The following is a 23,007-nucleotide window of genomic DNA, read 5'->3' as shown; positions in this document are numbered from 1 at the left end:
GAATAAGAATGGAAAAGGACTCCAGAATGAGTCCTAAATCCAAAGGATATTAAATAACTATCAGGTGAAAGAAAGAAAGAAAGAAAAGAAGGAAGGAAGGAAGGAAAGAAGGAAAGGAAGGAAGGAAGGAAGGAAGGGAGAAAGAAAGAGTTGTGGCAACTACCCAGTATGTTTGACTACATGTAACTCTGTGCATAAAAAGTTGTACAACTTCCGTGGAAAGTTTGAGTGTTGATTCATTATAGGTAATTGAAAGCTAAACAAATAAAAACATTGAATTATAAAAATATAGCAAGAAAAATATGTACAGAGAGATGTGTATTTAGAATAAGCTGTGTAGTTGAGTTGTGAATAATATTTGCATATCATAATAATATATGTTCTGAAAATAGATTTAATTTTTACTGAGAGGATAATAGGAGAGGAAGTATGTGGGTGTGTTTGTGTTCATATGCATGCAGATTAGGTTATAAATGAGCTGGAAAGTCAAGAGGGAATACCTAACATTTAGGAATCAAGAAATACCATTACATGCATATTAACTATAATACAGCAGAAATATGAAAGTTTACAGCAGCAGAAATATGGGGTCTGTGGTTGCTTCTAAAAAGCAAGACTCAAGGGGTGATACAGTACCAATTTTTAAAATAATGTAGTACTATTTGCATTTTTTATTTTATATTTGGAATATTTACCAAAAATATAATTAAATTGTAACAATTAAGTATGACCATAGGAGGAATAGAAATAGTAGACGCACAACTTTCTAGCCAGAAAATGGAAACAAATAAGAAATTAGCCAAATACAAGGCTGATAGAAAACAAAGAGAAATTAGGAAATCTTAGTAAATGAAAATATAAAACATAAAGTCAGTATCATCCAAAAACTAACCTAACTATAATAAATATGAATAGATTTAAGCTAGTTAATTGAAACAAAGAAGTTCTCAGACTGGATTTTAATAATCTGACACTTCAGTACTCCAAAAATATATATTAAAATAATCCAACACAGAAGGTTGAAAATAAAGAAATTGAAATGGTATTCAGGAAAATGTAGAAAAAAGAAAGCTAATGGTCTATTACTAACAATGGAAAGATACTATTCAAAGTGAAAAATACTAGTGGACTTATAACATTAACAAAAAGCACTTTATTGGAAATATATCCCATTCATGAATTTATAAGGTCCTAACAGCATAGCTTTAAAATGTATTCTACAAAAACCAATGAAACTACCAGGAGAAATTGACAAATACCCATTCACAGCAGGAGACACGCAGTGTGATCCAAAAATATAGTGTTTAAATAAAAATAATTATTACAATAAAAGATACATTACTATTAATCCTCCTCAAATATTCCTATGTGCTTTGAACACACTTATCTCATCATTCTTGCCACTTTCTGAAGCAGTTCTGGAAGTCCTCTTTCACAGCACTATCATGGCTACCTCCATGTCCTGAATCAATTCAAAATGTTTCCTTTTTAGGGAAGTGCTAGAAGTCCAACAGTGCCAGATCTGGTGAACAAAGAGGATGAAGACACACCATAATATTTCTGCCTTTCCATTGGATGGCACTTGGCAGCAGCATTCACTGTATTTTTTTAATCACACCTTAGAAAGACATTGAGAAACTGGCAAGAATGATGGGATGAGTATGTTTGAAATACGAAGGAATATTTTTGAGGGGGATTAATGGCAATGTGACTTATACTGTGATAATTTTTTAAAAAATTAAACACTAATTACATGTTTCAATCACTCCTTGTAGATATTAATACTTTTTTTTTTGGAAACTGATAATCAAATGGACTGATAAGGCTTAAAAGGTTATAGTGACAACTAATAAGCATGATCTAAAACTCTACTCTTTATACAGAGAACACTCACTTTTTTTACCCCAAAGGATGCCTCAACATTGATATTTTATATTCATGGACTACAATGTAATAAAAGAAGAAATTAACCAAGAGAAGAAAATAACCAAAACTCCTCTGTTATCCTTCCTCATACATATGAATATTTATCTACTAAACACATAGTACTTACTCTGTTAGCCATTTGCTAACCACTTTCAAGGATTTATATATTTAATCTTGTTTGAGCAAGTTTTAATCTAATTGTTTGAAGCAGATATTATTACTCCTCACATTTTACAAATAAGGAAATTGAGTCACAAAGAAATCTGATAATTTCTTCAAAGACATATAGCTAGCGGAAGGGTGGGACACAAACCCTGAACTCTAAATCCGGGATCTGACTTCTGTATTAAACTTATTTTCTTAACATAAAAAAAATCCTAAACTGTGAGTAAAAGAAGAAATAAAAATGGAAACTAAAAACAAACAATACTGCATCTTAATAAAAGCATTACATATTAAAACTAATGAGGTCTATCCAAAGAAGTTCTCAGAAAGAAATGTATGTATTTGCTGAAAAATAATAATGAAGATTTTAATTCAAGAAGCTTGAAAGAGAATAATAAAATAAGTCCAGAGTAGGAAGAAGTCAAAAATAATGAAATAGAAATAATTTACAAAAGTAAAGAAGACTAAAATAATAGATTTTTTCAAAAAGTTTGAATCTTTGTAAACATTAATTTAGAAATGAACACTTTACTGGTCATGACCAAGAAAAATGAGAGGATATAATAAGCAAAAGAAGAAAAAGGGACACAAGGACAGATAAAGAGTACCTTGAGTGTTCTGTGAGGCTGAGGCAAGAGATTTGCAAGTTCCAGCCCAATCTGGGCAACCCAAGGAATGAAATAAATAAAAAGTGAAAAGGTGTAGGGGTGTAACTCAGTGCCAAAGCCCTATATTCAGTCTTCAGCAACACACACAGGCTCACACAGGGAAGGAGGAGGATGAGGGGGGGGGGAGGGGGGAAGGGGGAGGGGGAGGGGGGAGGAGGAGGAGGAGAAGGAGGAGGAGGAGGAGGAATACTAAAACGAGGACCAAGGAGGGGGAGGGGGAGGGGAGAAAAGCACACCTTGATTGGCAGCCATGACAGCGCGTGCCTACAGTCCCACCAGCACTTTGGGAAGCTGAGACAGAAAGATTATAAGTTTGAGGCTAGCCTGGGCAACCTAGTGACCTAGCAAGACCCTGTCTCAAAAAACAAAACAAACAAAAATAAACAAATAAAACCACGTTGAGCAACTCTGTAACCACAATTAGACCAGGAAGAAAGAAAATTTACCAGTGTAATAACCCCCCAAAAATGAAATTATGGTAGTGAAAAACACATCAGGCTCAGAGCACAGAAAATGTGAAAAAGGTGTGAAATTTCTCTAGCATTAAGAGGGTCTGTTAATTGCAAACCTTGATTACCAAAAATAGATAAAGCAGGAAAAGATAATTACCAGTCAATAACAGATAGATGGGAAAATAGCAAATTGAATTCATCAGCATATAAAAAGACCAACTGGGGTTAGTCTTAAAAACATATGAATGTGCCAACATTAGAAAATCTATTAATGTAATTCACCCCAACTAATTAAAGAATAAAAGGGATACAATTGTATTAATGATGCAGAAAAGGAACTAGCTAAAAATTTAAGTTCATTCATGATAAACTTACAAACAAGCCAGAAATAGAAGGGAACTTCCTTGTTCTGATAAAGGGTACTTGCCTAGATCTACAACAAGCACACAGTTAATGGTGAATGAAGGAGAAAGGCATTTAAGTGACAATCTGGATAAAGACAAAAATGCCTCCACAACTGACAGCATTCAATATCACAATTCACAGTCAAATGCAACAAAGTCAAAATAAATATGACGCAGAAAAACCAGAAAGGAAATAACAGAACTGCCAAAATTTACAAAAAATATGATCATCAATATTTTTCTTCCTTTTAAGAAAAAAAAAAGCTCCCCTCATTTCAGATTTTTTAATCTGGAAGTTTTCATATGGAAGTTGTGTTCAGCTTAAATCTATCTTCTTTCAAATAAATATGTAGTAATAATTGTTTTTTAAAAAAAGAATCTGTCATTTTGTTGCTCTTAATTTCAGTATCAGGGTTTCCTTTCCTTTCTCATAGGTTTCCACTCCATTTTATCTCCAATTTCAAACAGCTACATAGTGAAGTAGGAAAACGAGAAAAACTGTGAAGAAGGAACATTGACAAATAAAGCCCAAGATGAACTGTTTGTTTCAAGGGCTTGGTAAGACCTGCTCCTCACTTTATACCTCCCTTTGGCCGCTCCCTGAAGGACTGCACACCACCCTGATGAGGCTGTGTGTGACTGGCCATTCCTAAGCAGTGGTAAAGATACCATGTATTTATCTCTCAGCTGTGGGACTCCTAAAGCTTGTGAGTTTGAGTATTTCCAGTTTCTCTTGGGTAATAAACGCTTAAGGACCTTCAAGGAGATGATGTGGAACGAACTGAATGCCTGTCTACTACTCCATGCTTTTGAGTCTCTCCCAGTTTACTTGGCCTGTTAAGGACATGACAAGACATTTATCTTGTTCTTGAGTATTTATTTCTCAGTATCTTGGAATTTAGGAAGGGAAGCCTTCCTTCTCTTTAAGACTCTAAAAGAAGGGCATAAACTGGGCACCAGACTAGGAATGACTGAAGAGCAAATCTTCCAGGGAGAACTTTGGAATGGCCCTTCTTGGGCTCATGTAATAAAAAGGATACACAGCTCTGTGCGCTGACTGACTAAAGCCCGGGCAAGAAAGACAGGGCACAGAAAAGACTGATGAAGCCTTCCTTCTGGTGTTCTTCACAGAGAGGGTTCTCAGCTGTTCCTAGGTAGTAGATGGTGATGCTCAGATATTGCAAAGCCGACAGAAACAGCAGGCAGGACAGAGGCAGTTTCTGCTACACTGCATGAACTTGGTGTCTGGGTGATGATTGATGAGCATTTATTGAAGAAGTCAATAGATGAATGAACATTCAGATTAAGGGAACCACAGAGTTAGATCCTTTGGCTCTTAGGACAGAAACACTGGAGTGTGAGCGACTTGCCCAGTGAAGCTGCATTCTTAAACATGGCTGAGTTCAGGCATTTTGTCTATAATGATGATAAAGAAGCAAGAGGTCATCTTTGCCACTTGAGCAGGGCAGGATCACATCCTGATGCTAAAGCTCTTTTCCTGTGGGGAACCCTAGAATTTCTAAGTTCTATCTACGTGAGTGGGTTAATGAGTCCCTTTTTAATGAGATCCCCAGACACCCTGGTGTTTGGATCTTGCTTTCACACCTTGGGGACCAACATTGTGGCTTTTGGGGTAGAGACCCCAGACTCCTGGCACACAAGGGAGCAGTCCTTGCAGACAGTCTGCAATCCAGACATAAAGAAACAGGGTCATGGGGGAGGCACAGGAGAGCCTATGCTGCTTGCTATATGTTTGCTACTCCCAGGGAAAGGATAACAGGGAAAGGAGTTAACTGAAAGAGCCAGGTAAGTTCTGTGCTTCTCATCTAGTCCTTCCCTTTGAAAGATTCTGTGTCCACAGAACAATGTGGTTCCTGGAAACAGTGGTTTGGAGTTTACTCTCCTGAATGCTGAAGGGCTCAACCCAGCCCAGTGATACATAAATCACATTCCATGATGATGCAGCAGAGACTTTTGTTCTGTGACTGAATGTGGCCTTATGACCCTTGTCTAGTGGGACATCACTTCCTTTCTTTCCCCAGAGTATTTGTAAGTGGGGAAAAATGAGTATACGGTGGTATTACAGAACTTAGGAATCAGCATAAATACTGAAAAAAAATCACCTTGAAAAACTGGTCTTAGAGAATTTCAGACAGACCTTTCAAAGAGCTTAACTGTCAAACATTATCTTCATAGTCTCACACTGAGTGAGCCAGATGAATTGGGAACATCCAGTCCTGACTTCACTACTTGCCATCACCCTCAGAATATGTGGGGCCTGGAGACAATAATAGAAATCTGACTCTTGTTGAATAAACCTAATTTCCCCCTTCATATGGAAAGGGCATTCTCTGTGAGCAGAGAAGTCCCTGATATCCTCTTTTTCCTGTCCCACATCTCAAGCAAAGGCCAGAAGTTGACAGGTCTGTGAGTGGCTGGCAGATGTCCTAGGGTGGAATAGAGTCAAAGTGAGGTGCCTGTTTCTGCAGAGTTGGGGGAGCACTAGGAGTGTTTACCCTTGCCAATGAATGTGCAGATTGTCCCTCCATCCTTGGGGTTCTCTGCCCTGCTTAACTATTGTCTTTCCTTCCATGGTGTCCTCTTCACACCTCCAAAGGTTGGAAAAGCCTCCTCTAACTTCAAGCTGTCACACAAATGCTAGCTGGAGGAAGACCACACTGTACTCTTGAAGCCAGGCTTGGGAAAGGAGAAGTATCAGAGAAGAATCTCAATTTTTCATTCTATTTGAAATATGAAAGATAATAACAATGACCTCAAATAGTCATACTTTGAAACGCATGATCCTGTTTCTCTTTGGATATCATTTATTGACAGCATGCTCTATATCAGGCTCTGCTAAATGCCTGATATAAACATATTCTCATGGTATCCTCACACCAGTCCCTTGAGGTAGATCTCACTTTCTTCATCTTACAGGTGAGGAAACTCAAAGGCATGAAGATATGAGATATATTTCTGAGCTTCCACGAGAAGTAAGTGGAGCTGGAGCTGTTCTGACTCCAAACCACCCCACACCCATCACCACACATTTCAGGGTCTAGAATTGGATGGGAGGTGGACATGGAAAGTAAAGATTGGACTTTCCAACTGATAGAGGTTGGAGAAATTAATAATAGCAACCATGTACAAATGAGAGGCAGATAGACAGAATATAGATGTGTATGTGCTTGGATCTAGATGGCCCAAATACACATTAGTAGATCCCAGAGTTGTGGGGAGTGGGGATGAGGAGGAAGGCAAAGGGGGAAGTAGAAATTCAATGTATTGTTTTCCTGCTGTATCAAGAACTGAGCTTGGAAAATTATGCATAATAATTCATATAATCTCCATAGCAACAGTATGGTGTAGACACCATGATTCTATTTTATAGGTGAGCAAATGCAGACAAATGAAATGAGCAAAGAAAATCAAGCTTCTTTCCATTTACACCGGGGCTAAAGCCAGAGATTTCTATAAACTTAAATATTTTGTTATTTTTAATGGTTGTTTTATAGTTACTAGCATTTCAGAGTTTCAGAGACTTTACTGTGCTCACTTAGGGATTAGAAAGTAGAAACAGAAACATCCTCCACCTAGGAGGATGGAAATGGAGGTAATAAAAAACGTTGTGCAGCATCCATAGGGTGAAATCAGGGCTGAAAGGGGAATTGGCTCTGGACCACAGGGTGCTCTGGGTCCGCATAGTGTACGCAAAAGAAAAAAATGTAGTATCTCTTCTCACTGTCTTATTCCAGACATTGGGCATTTTGAATTTGAATAATGAGAGAAGGGAGTGTTTTATACCTTGATATATCTAGGACAAGCCCTTTGGAACAGAGTTGGAGCTGGCCTCTTGTCCCCTGGGAAAGTATCACATAAGATCTGTCCTAGGCTTGAATTAAAGCATTCTGTAGGTGAGTCCCTTTGCACCAGGCTTCTGACATGTGATGGGCCATTGCTGGTTTACTGCAGGTTATATCCATATCTGTGCACACTCCTAGTATCTTCTCTGGTCTACTACTTCTAGCCATGATAGTGAGGGTTTCCAGTATTTCTTTTAAGTACTCATTCTTCCTTATTTCCTCATTGTATTTTTCCCCAGTCCCAAACCCCTGAGAACCTGGACAGATCTCGGGGTGTTTTGGTAGTATCTGAATGTTGAGTGCTTCTGAAACCTAGAGCCACACTCTTTTTGATTCCCTGCATATGACTACTGATGACCCTGGAATGACTTTCTGCTTCCAGTCTGAACACTCAACCTCCCTACTTCATCTCTTTCAGACCCAGTGCCTCCTGAATGTCAAGGCTCAATTTCACAGCTGTGACACAGTTTACCTTTGAAAGTTTCTCCAGTTTTGAGTGGCATCACAGACTCATCCTCTTTGTGGTCTTTTTGGTCTTGTACTTGCTGACCCTTGCCAGCAATGCTATCATTTTAACAGTTATCCGCCTCAACCGTCAACTCCACACACCCATGTACTTCTTCCTGGGCATGCTGTCCATCTCTGAGACCTGTTACACCATGGCCATCATCCCGCAAATGCTGTCCAGTCTCCTCAGGCCCCAACAAGCCATCTCCATTCCAGGCTGTGCCACCCAGCTCTTCTTCTATCTCACTTTTGGTGTCAATAACTGCTTCCTGCTCACAGCAATGGGATATGACCGCTATGTGGCCATCTGTAACCCTCTACGGTATTCACTCATCATGGGGAAAAAGGCTTGTCTACAATTAGCCAGTGGATCCTGGATTATTGGCCTGAGCACAGCTATCATTCAAGTGTCTTCTGTGTTCACCCTGCCCTTCTGTGATGCCAGCGTCATCTCTCATTTCTTTTGTGATGTCCGGCCCCTAATGAAGCTTGCCTGTGCTGACACTACCTCCAAAGAATTTATCACTTTGCTCATCAGTCTTTGTGTTCTTGTTCTGCCCATGATCTTGATCTTCATCTCCTATGTCCTCATTGTCACCACCATCCTCAGGATGGCATCAGCTGAGGGGTGGAAGAAGGCCTTTGCCACTTGTGCCTCCCACCTCACAGTGGTCATTGTCCACTATGGCTGTACCTCCTTCATCTACCTCAAACCCAAATCCCAAAATTCCCTGCAGGACAGACTCATCTCAGTGACCTACACTGTCATCATCCCCCTGCTCAACCCTGTCGTCTACAGCCTGAGGAACAAGGAGGTCAAGGATGGCCTGCTCAGAGTTCTGGGAAGAAAGCCCTTGTCTTAGAAGTTGGCCAGTCCCAAACAATGAAACCAGAATAGTGCAGGGAGGAGTCACCAGCACAGAGCTAGCCAGATGAGAGACAGTGTGAGGGAACCCGGTGCCAGGTCTGGGAAGCACCTGGGAACAAGTGGGATAAAGTGAAACAAGGAAGGAAAATATTAATGAAAGCAGAGATGGGTAGATTTGCCAAGCTGGGCAGATCAGTTTACCAAGCTTGATGAAAATTATATAGGATAAACATATCCATTTACTGAACTATAATGTTAAACATCATTCCTGTATCAAGTCAGCAAGGATGGTGGGGAAAATATATAGTGTCATATCATAGGAATTTCTGTAGAGGGAATCTGCTCTCAGTGTAAAATCAGGGCCAAAAATACATCCTCCATTGTTTACTCCTGGCACTTCCAATGCTACACTTTACACTTTACAGTTAGCAACAAATTCATTCATTATGTACTCCATGCCTTTTACTGCCCCTAAGAGTCTTAAAGAGATGTCCAAGAGAAGCTCTGTTAGCATGTTTACAAGTTCATTGAAAAGTTTAAACTCTGAGTAACAAGTAAAAATCGTAGATTGCCTTCTTTCATATTTGAAAATTGTAAAGGAAAAGCTCCTATCATTCTTCCCATCCCATTCCCTCTTTCCAGATACACTGGGTAATATAATGGCTCTGTTGATGTTCTGCTCGGGTCCCATTTGCCGGACTGGGGCACCGACTCATTCTAAACCTTACATAAATGATGACATATTAATTGCTTATACCTGCCCTCTTCTAAGAAAAATGTTCATTGGCTAAGAGGGAGATAAGCTGATACACTACCTCCGTAAGGGACAGCCCATAGCAAATGCCTGAATGACCCAGAAAGCACATAAGTCCACCCACCCTGCCACAAGATGGGCCCAACACTAGTGTACAATCCTAGAGCCATTAGTCAAGTTAGACTCCACCTGAGAGAACATGCTTACTGAGCTCTTCCTGTCCCAACCTGCTTCTCTTACTCCCTTTTCTCGGACCAAACTTCCTGCACAATCCCTTGCATCCAAGTCCTTGTTCAAACTCTCCTCCTATAAAACCCTATTGAGGCCAGCTGATATCTACACATGCAGGGCAACCATGCAGGATTTGCTCTGAGTATTCCTTTTGCATCTGTTACACCTAGAACAGTGTCTGGGGGAAGAGAAGATGCTCTGCAATTAATTATTAAATGAAAGAAAAAAGGAAGATGACTGTGGGCAATTAAAATACAATTAACCTCAGCAGGCAACCCCTTATCCTTTTTAGTTTTATTATTTAATACTTTCAGGCTATTTGCTCTCCTTTATGACACCCCTTTTTATACCTTTACTGAAAGTATCCTAGAGAGTAGGCATTATTTTAAGCACTTTATTCATTTAACCCTCAGAAGATATCCAAGAGGTATGTATTTTATTATTCCTATTTTACAAGTGAGAAACTGAGGCCTGAAAAGGTTAAGTAAGTTTCCCAAGGCTGTGCATCTTGAGTGTGGCAGAATCAGAGCTTAAATACAAGTAATTTAGCCCCAGAGTGTGTGGTTGCATTATAAGCTCATCATGATTATTTTACTTGGGATTCTCATTTACAATAACAAAATGACACTACTCCATACTACTAGAAGGAAAGGCACCCCAAATTGGGGGTTTATGCATCCGTCAAATCCAATAAGGGATGCTCTTGGATATTGGAAATCAGTGTGAACATCTATGAATTATGTATTGTAGTACAATTCCATTCCTTGAATATTTTGGTGCATCTTTTCTCCACTCAGACAAATCAAAAACAGGAAAAGAAAAAAGTAAGTCTAAAATGGGCCAAAGGACTCTGGATAATAATAGGGTTTAGATCACTAACTTGTATAACCTATTCTCTTTCCCACAGCTTGGTTCACCATGACTTTCCTCCAAGAACAAATGACCTTGAGTAGGAGATATTCGATCACTGTGATATTGTCTACAGATCACAAGTTTAGGTCCCAGAGAGACATCCATCCCAACTGTAGGTCCACTCATATGCACATCTGCCCTAGCAAAGAATGCTTGACCTCCCTGCCCTTTGTTTCCTACCTGCACCATGGGGCTGTCAGGGCTTCTGTGAGGAATCAGTAACATTATGGAATAACATTTCCAGGCACATGGGAAACAGCAGTAGCTCTTAGTACCTTCTCTGTAACCATCTCTTTCACACATTGCTCTAGGTTATTCTGAGGCCAACATTAAGTTACTCTTGGCAAAGACTTAATGGAAGACACAGTTTGAACAACAAGGTAGAGTGAGTGAGTAAGTTCCCTCTTCCCAGAAGGTCTTAAAAGGAATTATTCTCCTGGGGTCCTCCAAGAATCACTTCCCAGATACACTCATAGCCAATGTCTGTATTTGTCCTCAAGATTTCCTTCTCCTATATTCTTCTCACTTCCTGGCTTACCAAATATTTCCCATAGTATCATTCCCTTTTCTCTGTTAGTTGCCTCAAAGTCACTGCAAGGAGTTCTAAGATTCTTATGTGCATCAGTCCTCATATTCAGGCTGACTAAATTCTTACAGGGACATTTGTATCTATCTTTAAGGTAAAGTTAATTTATTTGCAAATACCAATCACTAAATTCCTAGTCCTTTTTTTCAGAATTTATGTCTCTATTAATAGGTATAAACAGCACAGCTAGTTTTATCCAACTGTTTTCAAGTGGGAGATCCATGAAATATTTTGAAATTAAAAAGGAGCTTTCATATGCAGAAAAGTTGGACACCTCAGCTCTATGTGACAGGAAGACAACATGAGAGTATACATTAACTCCAGGAACTTCAGATTAATCTATTGTGAAACTTATTCAGGGACCTGAAAGTCTCCTGTTAACAATTCCAATGTATCATTAGGAAGTCAATATCTGAGATCCTAAACTAAATTGTATGCCATGAATAAACTATAAGAACAACTGATATGTAGCCCCAACTAAAGCAGCATGCAGAACTATCTTAGTTTATAAAAGATTTATTTGGCTGTTTTGTGAGTTTTGTTTCTATATTCACCCTATCTATGTTCATTTTTTTCTAGCAACAATTTGTAATTTAGCCAACGTTAACACCAGAGTGCCATCTGCCATTTGAAATACTACAGATTTTTTTTTTTTTTTTTTTTTTGGTACTGGGGATTGAACTTGGGACCTTGCACTTGCAAGGCAGGCACCAGAACTACTGAGCTAAATCCTCGGCCCCTGAAATACTACAGATTTTACAGGATCATTTGGAGCATTGAGATAGAAATCTGTGAAAGTATCCAATCAATATTAATTGTGACTGAAGTTAAATCTCTCTCCTTTTCACCAGGCACTACATTTTTATAACATTAACCCAATTCCTCTTTTCTGAAATCTTTTTAATTGTCCCAAAGGAATGATATCATAAAGCACTGGGCTCTTTTTCCCAACTCCACTCTTTTTGTGTTAAAGAACCCATAACCATCCCTCCTATCTAATGATAGACCATTAATATAAAAATAATTTTGTTTAATTCATCTGTTACAATAGTTAGCCCTTACAAAAGAATATTTGTGGGTAATCAGGGCAATTGCATGAATGAACCTGATGAGAGTAGTTTATGAAATGATTGGTTCTTTCTTCTTTTGTCCACACATTGATTCAGGTTCGAGCCCTATTGATTTGTTTCAAAAGTCTCTCACATCTGTCCCTTCTCTTGGGCACTACCGCCACCCTTCTAGATCAATCCCAATTATCTCTGTTCCATCAGCAGCCAAACTGGTTTCCATGCCTCTTCTCACCACTCTCAGGTCCATCTTCCTACGGTTATGAGATCGGTCTACGCAGTCTCAGTCCTGGGGATGTGTTTTTCCATCGGGGAAGCAAAATCACCTCATAGACAGGAAGAGAATACAGGGTAGCTAGTGGTAAAGAAATTTTTTTTTCCTTAAGAGGCCAGTTGCTAAAGAACTTTGAAGTCAAACAGGAAGGATTAGTGAGAATCACTTGAAAGATCCTTATACTTTATTTCTATATTTATAAAATCCAAATACTTTATTTTAAAAATTAATTTATTGATACATTTTAGATATATATAATGATAACATTCATCATAGGGAATTCATACCTGCACATGATATATCTTGATTCTTCTTTTTTCCCCAATCCCCTCCTATCCCTTCAAACCCTCTTCCTTCCTTATTTACAAAAGCTTTGTTTCCATTTTTTCCTTCTATCTTTTTTCTCTTTTCCCTTCTTTCCTTTCCCCTCTCCCCTCCCTTGTTCCCCTTCCCATTTGCACAGGAGATGTCCCATTTGAACATTTTCTTCCTATTTCACAATATCTGTTCTACATTTTGGTCTTTATTTACTCTTTCAGTTTTTCACACAAGAGAAACAATGTGATATTTAAACATGTGTGTCCAATTTATTTCACTTAAGAGTATGATCTCAAGGTGTATCCATTTACCTAGAAATGTCTTAAGTTTATACTTCTTTAAAAATCCAAAATACAGAGGACCCTTGACTTACGAACTTGATCAGTTTCTGAGAGTTGGTTGTAACTCAAGTTGGCTGTACGTCAGTACAGCTGAGATCTGAATGTTTACCTGGGTGCATGCTATAGCTAACAAGAAGCAGATGAATCTTCCCTTAACCTAATTAACTCAAATTGTTCGTATGTCAGGCCGGTCGTAACTTGAGGATTCACTGTACTTTAAAACCTTTTTCACACTGGTCTCACTTTACCTACATGAACAATTAGGCTTATATATAATGAACCTGAGTGTAAACAAGAGTGGTCCCCTCCCTGGCTAATGTACATGTGGTATTCATTTCCACTCACTGTGACTGTTCATCACCTACAACTAAATGTGAGTTCTTTTAAGGTTGGGGCAGCATCTCATTCACTTTAGTACACGTGCTGCCGAAGCAAGTGAGAGCATCTCATTCATTTTTTTATTTTCAGCAACTTGCACAGAATCTGGTTCTATGGTAAGTGCTTGAGGAATTATTGGACACAGATAACTACCACAGATAAGACTAAGAAAGTGCTAAGGAAGCAATAAACTAATTCATGAAGAGTCTTCAGTGGGAAGTAAATTTGGAGCTGGGAAGTTTGCCAAAAAGAGAAAGGAAGGATTCTGGATAAAAAGAACAGTATTCAAAGACTTATCACTGTTTCTTCTCCCCCGAGAAAGGCTCTCCAAATCTAAAGACTGTGCACATTTAGTCCCAAATGCCACAAGACAAACACATGCAGCAAGAACTGTCGTCTGTAAAACCATGGCTGTATCTGACCATTTTGACTCCAAAAAGAACACCAGATCCTTATACTGGGTAGGGTTTCTCCCTATAAGGAGAAAGGCCTAAACTTCCTGAAATGCAAGACAGTATGGCCATGGGCTTGAGCTACAAAGATTTGTCACTATGGATTTCCAAGGTACATCTGAAGAAAACAAAACCAGAACACAGTATAGACAAGTAAAATTCAAATAAACCAGCTTCTACTGCTGTTTCTACTTGAAGCAAAAAATGTATCCTAGGCTCCCTAAACACTAACCTGAAGAGTAGGTAAATGAGTCCCATGTATAATGACCCCTCAAGGGACCTGCTGCCTCCATTCTCCCCACAGGATGGCTCTCAGGATGTCTTCAGGGAGTAACCCCCCAGAAGCCCAGTTATCTCATCTGTGGAGAGCATCTTCTCTGGCTTTGAAGACTTTTCCACACAGAGGTGTTGTGAAGAATGTCTGACTCCCACAATTCCTGTGAGAGTGTTTCTTCCCTGCCTGCTGGATCTCCGCCCTGTTACAGCCCTCATGGTAACCTTGCTCTTCCCTGTGCCTGCAGACTGTGACAGACAGACTGTGAGCCAACACTTCCATATTCCCTCCCTGGCCTTCTCCAGTAGCTCTCTGCCATGGAACTGGGCAGAATCATGTAAGTGCTCTTTAGCAAAAGAGGGTGACATAGAGCTTGTCATCCATGAACTGACTTTAATTTATTGTAGTAGGACAGCTTTGATCACAGCTGGAGAGGCCTTCATACACATGCATAACTTCAATTTTCTTTAAAGAATTATAGGCTTTCAAAGATGAAGGATGCTAACCATGCCATTGTACCTCAAGACAGACTTCCACCCCCTCAGATGATACCCTAACCTAGTGTGTCTCAATAGGAACCCTGTTGGTATCAGGAACAGTTTAATTCTTCCTTGGGAAAAACTATCACATGTTTTGCAAGACATTTAACATTATTAATTTCTAGGAGCACCCATGCCCATCATTAGAGATGTCAAAACCTCAGCAAGGCATTTCTGATTTCACTGTAGTGGTGCCACACCACCCCATGGCTGGACAACTGCCTAGTTTTTGCTCAGAGAGCTCACAGAAGATAAATGTCTTTAGCCATGTATTTTAGTGTCAAATGATTTTCTCTATTTGGAAACATTCTCTACTGCAGCCTTAACTCTCTTTTAGTATTCTTTGTATAAGTGATTAACAGCTGGTCATCAACCTCTGTTAAATAGATTTGGATAAACTTGAAGACAGTCTCCACACTTCCTAACCTTCATCAATGATGTGATTTACTTTATGTAATGTCACTTTCTGAATATGAATGAGCAAATCAGAATATAATTTAAATACTCTACAGGAGCTTGCTGTTTAAAGAGACAAAAATGTAAAGTATTACATAAATTGGATCAATCCCCATCCCTCAACAAAATGATATATCCTTAGTATAACTCTGTTTTTCATATTCATAGTCTGCTTTTACCTTGAACAAATGACACTTGAATTTGCGCATCTCTCCTGATACAACTGTTTACCTCTTCAAAGTAGGTTTGTGCCTACTCTCAAAGTTATATTGGCTGTAAATGTGCCTCCTGGTTTAGGGAAGGTAAAGATGTAGCATAGTTTATAACATACGTGAATCAGTGCTGTGAACTGTCAGCAGACTTCCATCATTCAGACAGCAGCAGGGAGAGGTTGGTGGTTGGTTAAGATTTTCCTTTTCCTTCCTGAAAACAAGATGAAGCCTGCTGCATTGGCTTTGCCTCTACTCCCTAAAATATGTGCAATGGGGATGGTTAGTATTCTTTAAAGAAAAGAACTCTGCAGTCCATCTCTAAACAAATTGTTTCCAACCATCTAATTCATGTATAATCCTGAGCTAGTGAGATATGAAAAGATAAAAGAGGTGTTATAAAGTCTCTGAGTATTTATGTGAGAAGTGGCAGCAATGATAGGGGTATAAAATAGTCCAAATAAACATGAGAACATCAGAGTATAATATGACTTTATGGAGGACTGAAAACTTGCATTGATCTTTGATGATAGAGTATGTGAGAGGAACAAAGGACAAGAATCATTAATATATGTGAGAAGAAAGTATGAGGGGAGCAGGGATATTCAGCTATACAATGAGAAAATGGGACACCATACAATTCTGGGATGCATAGGAAATTGAAGTAGATGGCCATAGAGCAAAAAAATATTTTAAGCAAAGTTAAGTGAACCCAAGGATGAACTGAAATCCACTATGAAATATATCCCACATTTATAGTTGGGAACTTAATTCAATCAATTTCAGAAATGGGGATGAGTTCAGAGACTACATGACTTTCATTCTTCTACATCTCCAATTTAGTCACCACTCAGTGAAGGGGGAGAACTACACTACACTCATTATTGAGTTTATTTTCCAAGATTTTTCCAGTCTCCATAAGCACCAGGTGACCCTTTTTGTGGTGTTCCTTAAACTATATATCTTAACTCTAGTGGGCAATGGAATCATTGTAACCACCATCCGAACTGATTGTTATCTTCACACCCCCATGAACTTCTTCCTGAGCATGCTGTCACTTCAGAGACTACATACACATTGGTCATTCTCCCAGGAATGCTCTCCAGCCTTGAGGGGATGAGCCAGTCCATATCACTGGGAGGCTGTGCCACACAAATGTTCTTTTTTGTAACCTTTGGGATCACTAACTGCTTCCTGCTCACAGTGATGGGGTATGACCACTATGTGCCCATCTGCAAGCCCCTGCGATATACAATTATTATGAACAAGAAGGGGTGCATCCAGTTGGTATTGGGCCCTTGCAGCATTGGCCTAATTGCAGCAATGACACAAGTGTCAGCCATGTTCAGGTTGCCCTTTTGTGCCACTGAGGTGGCCCACTTCTTCTTTGATATCCGGCCTGTGATGAAGCTCTCCTGCATTGATGCTACTGTCAGTGAGATCCTGACTCTCATCATCAGTGTGCTGGTACTTGTTGTACCTATGGTCTGGTTTTCATCTCTTATGTTCTGACCATCTCCACCATCCTCAGGATTGCTTCTGCTGAGGGCAGGAAAAAGGCTTTTGCCACCTGTACTTCCCACTTCACTGTGGTCAGTGTCCACTATGGCTGTGCCTCCATCACCTACCTCAAGCCCAAGTCCAAGAACTCCAGAGATGAGGACCAGCTGATCTCTGTGACCTATACTGTCATCACCCCTGTCCTGAACCCTGTGGTGTACACCTTGAGGAACAAGGAGGTCAAGAATGCTCTGTGCAGGGCTACTGACAGAAAACTTTCCTGACAACTTAGAAAGATTCTGCTGAGGCTCTTAACATGGACTTTGTGCAGGAACATGAAGAAAAAAGTCTCATTCCCTTGACTCTTAGAGACTTCTCCCTTAAGGAGGAAGCAAAAGGAAGAACGGCAGCATCATGTAAGTGGGAGTTTAAAAGCTTTAAATAAGCCCCTGGATGAAGCACTGGCCATGTTTTGGTGGATAACTAGACAAAGAAAGATAAGATCTACCTGAAGAAATGGTCACAAAGCAGTGTGGGCCAAGGATTTTTTACTGATCTTTTGTTTTCCTTGTGAATCTCCACCTAATGAAACCAATAAAAGAAAATCCAAGGCACACTTTAAGTTTTTTCTTACAAGTCCTTCCTACTTAAAAGCGAAGGGGTTTCTCAAGCTGGAATCTATGTTGAAATCCATTTATATATAGCATACCAAACAATAAGTCACAGAGCAGACAGAGGTGGTGAGGACTAGATTTTTCTCTCCTGGGTCCAATAACACTGCTTGTTAAAGATGGTGGCCATGGACAGTTTAGAAATCTTTGAATCTCGTCAGTCATAATGACAATATTCTGAAACCATATTCCAAGATCCACCCAGATCAGTTCAGCTGTCATTGGTTCAGAAGGTATATAATGGGAAGGGGTGTATATAATGGGCTGTGTGCTACATCCTGAGGAAATAAAGATGAGAAAGCCCTATTACCTGGCTCCAGGAAGCTAAAAGTCTAGTGGCAAAGACATAAATTTACAAGTATGGTTTAAATACTTCATTGTAAGTGGTACATATAAAAGATGAAAGGGGACCTGAGAGGAAGTAAAGGAGAGAGGGAGGGAGAAAGACAAGGAAGGAGGAGAAAGAGAGAGATGAGCAATATGAGAAAAAAGAGATTATTGGAGTTGTCAGGGAAGTTGTTGCAGAGAGAGGTTATCTCTAATCAGGGTTTGTTTTAAAACACTAATCAGAGATTGTCAGATGGACATGTTGGGGGAAAATAATTCTAAAGAAAAGAAACAATATAGTTATGAAAGCAAGAGAATTGTTCACAGAATGAAAAATCATTCCATGTGTTGACTCCAGGAAATGGGAAAGGGAAATGAAAGATGATATGACCAAAAAGGTATTTATGAGTCAGATGTGAAGGAAAACCTTGAAACAAACCCTCCACTACCTCCTCAATAAAGGAGTTACCAGTCTTGTGGAGGAGACAGGGTTATCCAGAACTCACCATAATGTAATGTGATAGAGAAACTGACAAAGCATGCTTAATATTTAAAGACAGATGTAAGCCTTGGGATATTTTTTCCTAATCTGTATAGAGCAAAATCTCATCAAACTAAGAAGGGTCTTTTCATGCTGGAGTTCAGGGAAATAAATGCCTGTTACCTGGACAATAAGGCTGTCTTGCTCTGTATGTGGAGCTGTCTCCTAGGGCAAGAGCTACAGTGCTCCTGACAGGAGTCATTCGGAACATTATATCTCTGGATTTCTAGAACATTTATCATAAAATTAAGTGTTTTCAACATCTCTTCTCACCCCATCAAGGAACTGATCACTTAACTTTTCCTCATTTGCTGGACAGTGCCATCCTCCCACAGAATAGACTGGCTCAAATGACCAGAGAGGCATCTTGCCCTTTGTAGGGATTATTTTGGTCTCGAATCTACCTGGTTCCACTCTATGAATGTAAACATCTCTCCATATCATGGCTCCTTGCCCAAGTCATCCTCCCAACTATTATCTCGCAAGTTCCTCAAAGAACCCTAAAAGGGGCCAGGATTTTGCTCTTTATTATACCATAGTAAGACAGGAAAGAGGGTAAAGGCAGAACTTGAACTTGCACTGGTCAGCTGGCATTTTTTGCTTACTCAGCGTATCATCACCTAAGAACAACTCACAATGGAGATAGCGATGGACTAGAGAATCGAGCGAAGAAAAATTCAAATGCTTCAGGGCCTCAGACTTCACAGATAAAACAGAATCTCATTTTGAACCCTTTTCGGGAGAGAGGAATGTGGGTCCTCTATGAAAAGACTGCCTGGGACGCTCACTGTAGCCTATGGAGATTTGACAGGAAGAACATCTCCAACGTTGGTCAAGCTGCAAAGTCTTGCTCCTGCAGAACCAGCTCAGATTTTCAGAGCATGAGTTGTCACCTTCTTTGTATTAAAACAAATCACAGAAAAAAGTCATTAGGGTTCCAGAAGCAAACTTGATCTTCACTTAAGTGAATGTGAGTTGCGTTGGGTCCAGTGCTGCGGGCTCAGATAGAGTGGTGAATTGTGTCTATTGTCTGGCTTCTGGACAGGAAAAGAGAGAAATGACTATATACAGATTATGCTAATTTTTAGTAGATGGATGAGTGCTAAACTAGAGCTTGAAATCAGTAATGGGAGCACAGAAAAAAGAAAGATTTAGGTCTGATTAATGTTATAAAATGATAAATGAAGGAGCAAATTCAAGTTCTTGGCCAGTCACCGAGTCCACCTATCCTCAATCACATACCAAAACCTATTAGCATTAAAGGGTGAGACTTTGTGGTAGAGAGATTTTAAATTTCTGTGATGATCCATAACTCCCCTCTTGAAGAAAACCTCCCACAATTCAAGCTGTGAACTCTTATTTCTGCGGAGGTCACAGGAGACTGTAGAGAAAATGAGCCCCTCATTCACTGACTGCCCGGAGTGAATGAGCCCAATGTGCATTAATTGCCTTTTCAATATCCCCACTGAACACCTCCTCACTCCCTCCACCATTCAGACTTATATTTCCGAGATATCTGTGAATGCAAAGGGAAGCTTGTGCATTTGCAGAAGGATCAGGGGAACACAGGATAAATAATCTGAATAGAACTGAACTGAGATGGTAGTTAATGATTTACCTACAGGATCTGGAGAATGGGAGTCAGAAAAGAGAAGGAGGGGCTTGAATCTAGTCTATTGCCTTCAAGTCTTCCTATTTTTCATGTTGCACCTCAGTGTATGACTGGTAAAAATCAGCTCCTAACCAAAGTCTACTGTGAGGTCCCAGGGTCACAAAAGAGAACTCTTCTTTAAGAAATGAAGATTTTTAGCACTCTGAGAGGCTGGAGGAGAAGGATTCCAAGTTTGAGCCTGGGCAACTTAGCAACTTAGTGAGACCTTGTCTCAAAATTTAAAAAAAAACAAAAAAACAAAAACACAAGTGGGCTGGAGATGTAGCTCAATGAGAAAAGATCCTGAGGTCAATTCCCAGTATTAAGAAAAGGAGATTTGGCAAAGCAAATAGGAAAATCTGCTTAGTAGGATTAAGAAAATAAAGAGAGAAAGAATATTAGCTTTTCCTTAGTGATGACTTGAGTTTCTTGCCAATGACTAGAAGGTGGATTCTGTAGTTTCTGAATGTCACCCCAGAGGCTATTTGGATTCTCAGGGTAGCTGCAGGGTGGTCTGTGCTCTCACCAGTATTTAGGCTTTCTTCTTGTCTGCTTTTTACCAACTCAAAGCCCTCTCATATTTTTGTCTTTGGCTCCCCAATTCCAGACTGAATATTTCCCTCACATATACCTCCAGGAACAAGCTCACTCTGGCCTCCGATGGCCTGTGGGCCTTTAGTCCAAACTGTATCATCAGGTAGTCTATAAAACACTTTCATTTGACACTCACCACCGGTCTGGGATGTTGGCAGAGAAAGTATCATGTGTATTGTATCTGTTAGGATCCCGAGGCTCAGAGAAGATGGGTAGCCTGATAAGCAGCCAAAGTCAGACACCTGGGAATTATCGAGATTCCTACTGAAATCCAGTTAGTTACCTCAAATCTACCCTCTTGCACATTTCTTCTTTGCTTGAGAGAAGTCCATTTCATTTATTTTGTAGCAATTGAGTGTTAGGTCCAACATATCTGAGTCCTGAGCAAGTGACCCAACTATAGTTTTTGTTTTCCTTGGAAATTACAGTAAATCATGTAGTGAGTCAAACTGCATTGTTCAACTATTGTGGATTAGAGAGAGGGGAGTTCTTTAGGGAGAGCTGGTTCCACATTGCTGCGGTTTGCCTAAATCTAAGGCTCCCTCTTCCACTCATTTCTGACTTCGCTGTAGGTTTTTTTCTTCTTCTGTAGCCTCTTCTATTCTAAAATCCTTTTGGTTGTCTTTGATGTTTTATGGAGAACTGTCTACACTAGTGTTTTATGTGGGAGAATTGGCTAAATTACTTGTGGATGATCAGAGAGCTTCCAGAAGACAGTTGTCAATAAACTTTGTTAAAAAGAAATGAAAAAGATGTCTATCCCCTTGGTTCCAAACTCTGAACTGGGAGGGGTAGGGGAAAGAAAGGAAGGGAATGGAATAAATATGAGAAAGTGAAAAAATGGAAACAAAGTCTTTGTCAATAGGGAAGGATGGAGGGGTTGAAGGGAGAGCAGGGGAATGGGGGAAAAATAAGAACTAAGAGAGACTACGTAAAGGTGCAAATTTCCAATGATGAATGTCAGATGGTATACCTAAAATGTACAAGTAAAATTCATTTAAAATAAAAAGGCTCCCCACATTACCTAGACATGACTTGTCAGTGTTTCATTGCTAATTTCACTCTGTGAAGTTCTTCCCTTGACCTTAACAAACTCAAGGAGACTTGTCCAGTTTAGGATACCAGAGAACATACTGTCCAAGCATACGTGCAAGTTTTTCTATCTTATGCCTTTGGGAATTTAAAAGTCAAGGTTTTCCATCTTTGTGTCTCTACCTCTTGAATATGCTTAGCTCAATTCAAAGGAGTTCGAGGAGTTGAATGATTTAAGTTTAACACTAAGAACTAGAGTTGGAGGTGGGCAGAGGAGAGAATTTTAGGATAAAAGTAAAATATGATACAGGATAGAGGGCAGAACAGGATAACACTGAAATATTTTTCTGATTTATTGCGCCAGGCTTTCTTTGTTTCTAACTTCTTGATTTACTATATCTACATCATAGAACCATTTAAACATGAGGCTTTCTGTTACTGTGCAATTTTAGGTATTTTTTTTTACTTCTAATCAAGTAGAAATGAATGAATGTAGTGTTCTCTGTACAGATTTTCTGAAGAGTGAATCAGAAGAAAAACAACTAGAACTTGTATTATCCTTACAAGAAAAAACTTGACAAACTAAAAGCTGTCACTTTTCTTGGATCCACCAGAGAACTAAGGTTGTAGGTCAAACAGTCATTTGGATATCCAGAATGACAGGTGTATCCAGAGAGACACAACTGAGATCTTTTGACACTGGAGCCACAAATGGGAATACTGAACTGACAATATTGCTGAACTGTTAGAGATAGAGACTGAACAAACTTTAGTCTTACACGTAGTAGGAGCTGCCACACTTGCAACCAGGAACCTCAGATTTTTATGTTAATTAAGATTCAGGAAGGATCTCTTCCTCATGGCTCTTGAAATTGGGAGGGAAATTTAATTATTGTGAAAAATAGCCAGATTCTTCTCCACAGAAAAGGCCTATATTTCACAGAACATAAATTTTCCAGAAAATTATCTCAAAGGAAGGGAATTCTCCATTCAGACACTTCCATCCAACCCATATCACATAAGGCATAGGGAGGCAGCAGAGAGTCT

At 39.5% G+C, this 23,007-nt stretch overlaps 2 protein-coding genes and 1 pseudogene across 14 annotated transcripts in view; 2 read left to right on the top strand and 1 right to left on the bottom strand.

Moving 5' to 3' along the window:
* Positions 1-23,007, bottom strand: part of LOC101704620 (olfactory receptor 10J3-like) — a 475,677-nt gene that overhangs the window by 91,549 nt on the left and 361,121 nt on the right. The window lies entirely within an intron of this gene.
* LOC101699630 (olfactory receptor 10J4) lies at positions 7,902-8,848 on the top strand. The gene has a single exon (XM_004858752.3). The coding sequence runs from the start codon at positions 7,913-7,915 to the stop codon at positions 8,846-8,848; it is 936 nt and encodes a 311-aa protein (XP_004858809.1). The 5' UTR covers positions 7,902-7,912.
* Positions 16,456-17,501, top strand: LOC101703894 (olfactory receptor 10J1-like; annotated as a pseudogene).

This window comes from Heterocephalus glaber, unplaced genomic scaffold, assembly GCF_053883595.1.
Source record: "Heterocephalus glaber isolate CG9 unplaced genomic scaffold, H.glaber_assembly_v1.0 deba00001561, whole genome shotgun sequence".
In the NCBI taxonomy this organism is placed as follows: domain Eukaryota; kingdom Metazoa; phylum Chordata; class Mammalia; order Rodentia; family Bathyergidae; genus Heterocephalus; species Heterocephalus glaber.
This window is presented reverse-complemented; position numbering and strand designations above follow the sequence as displayed.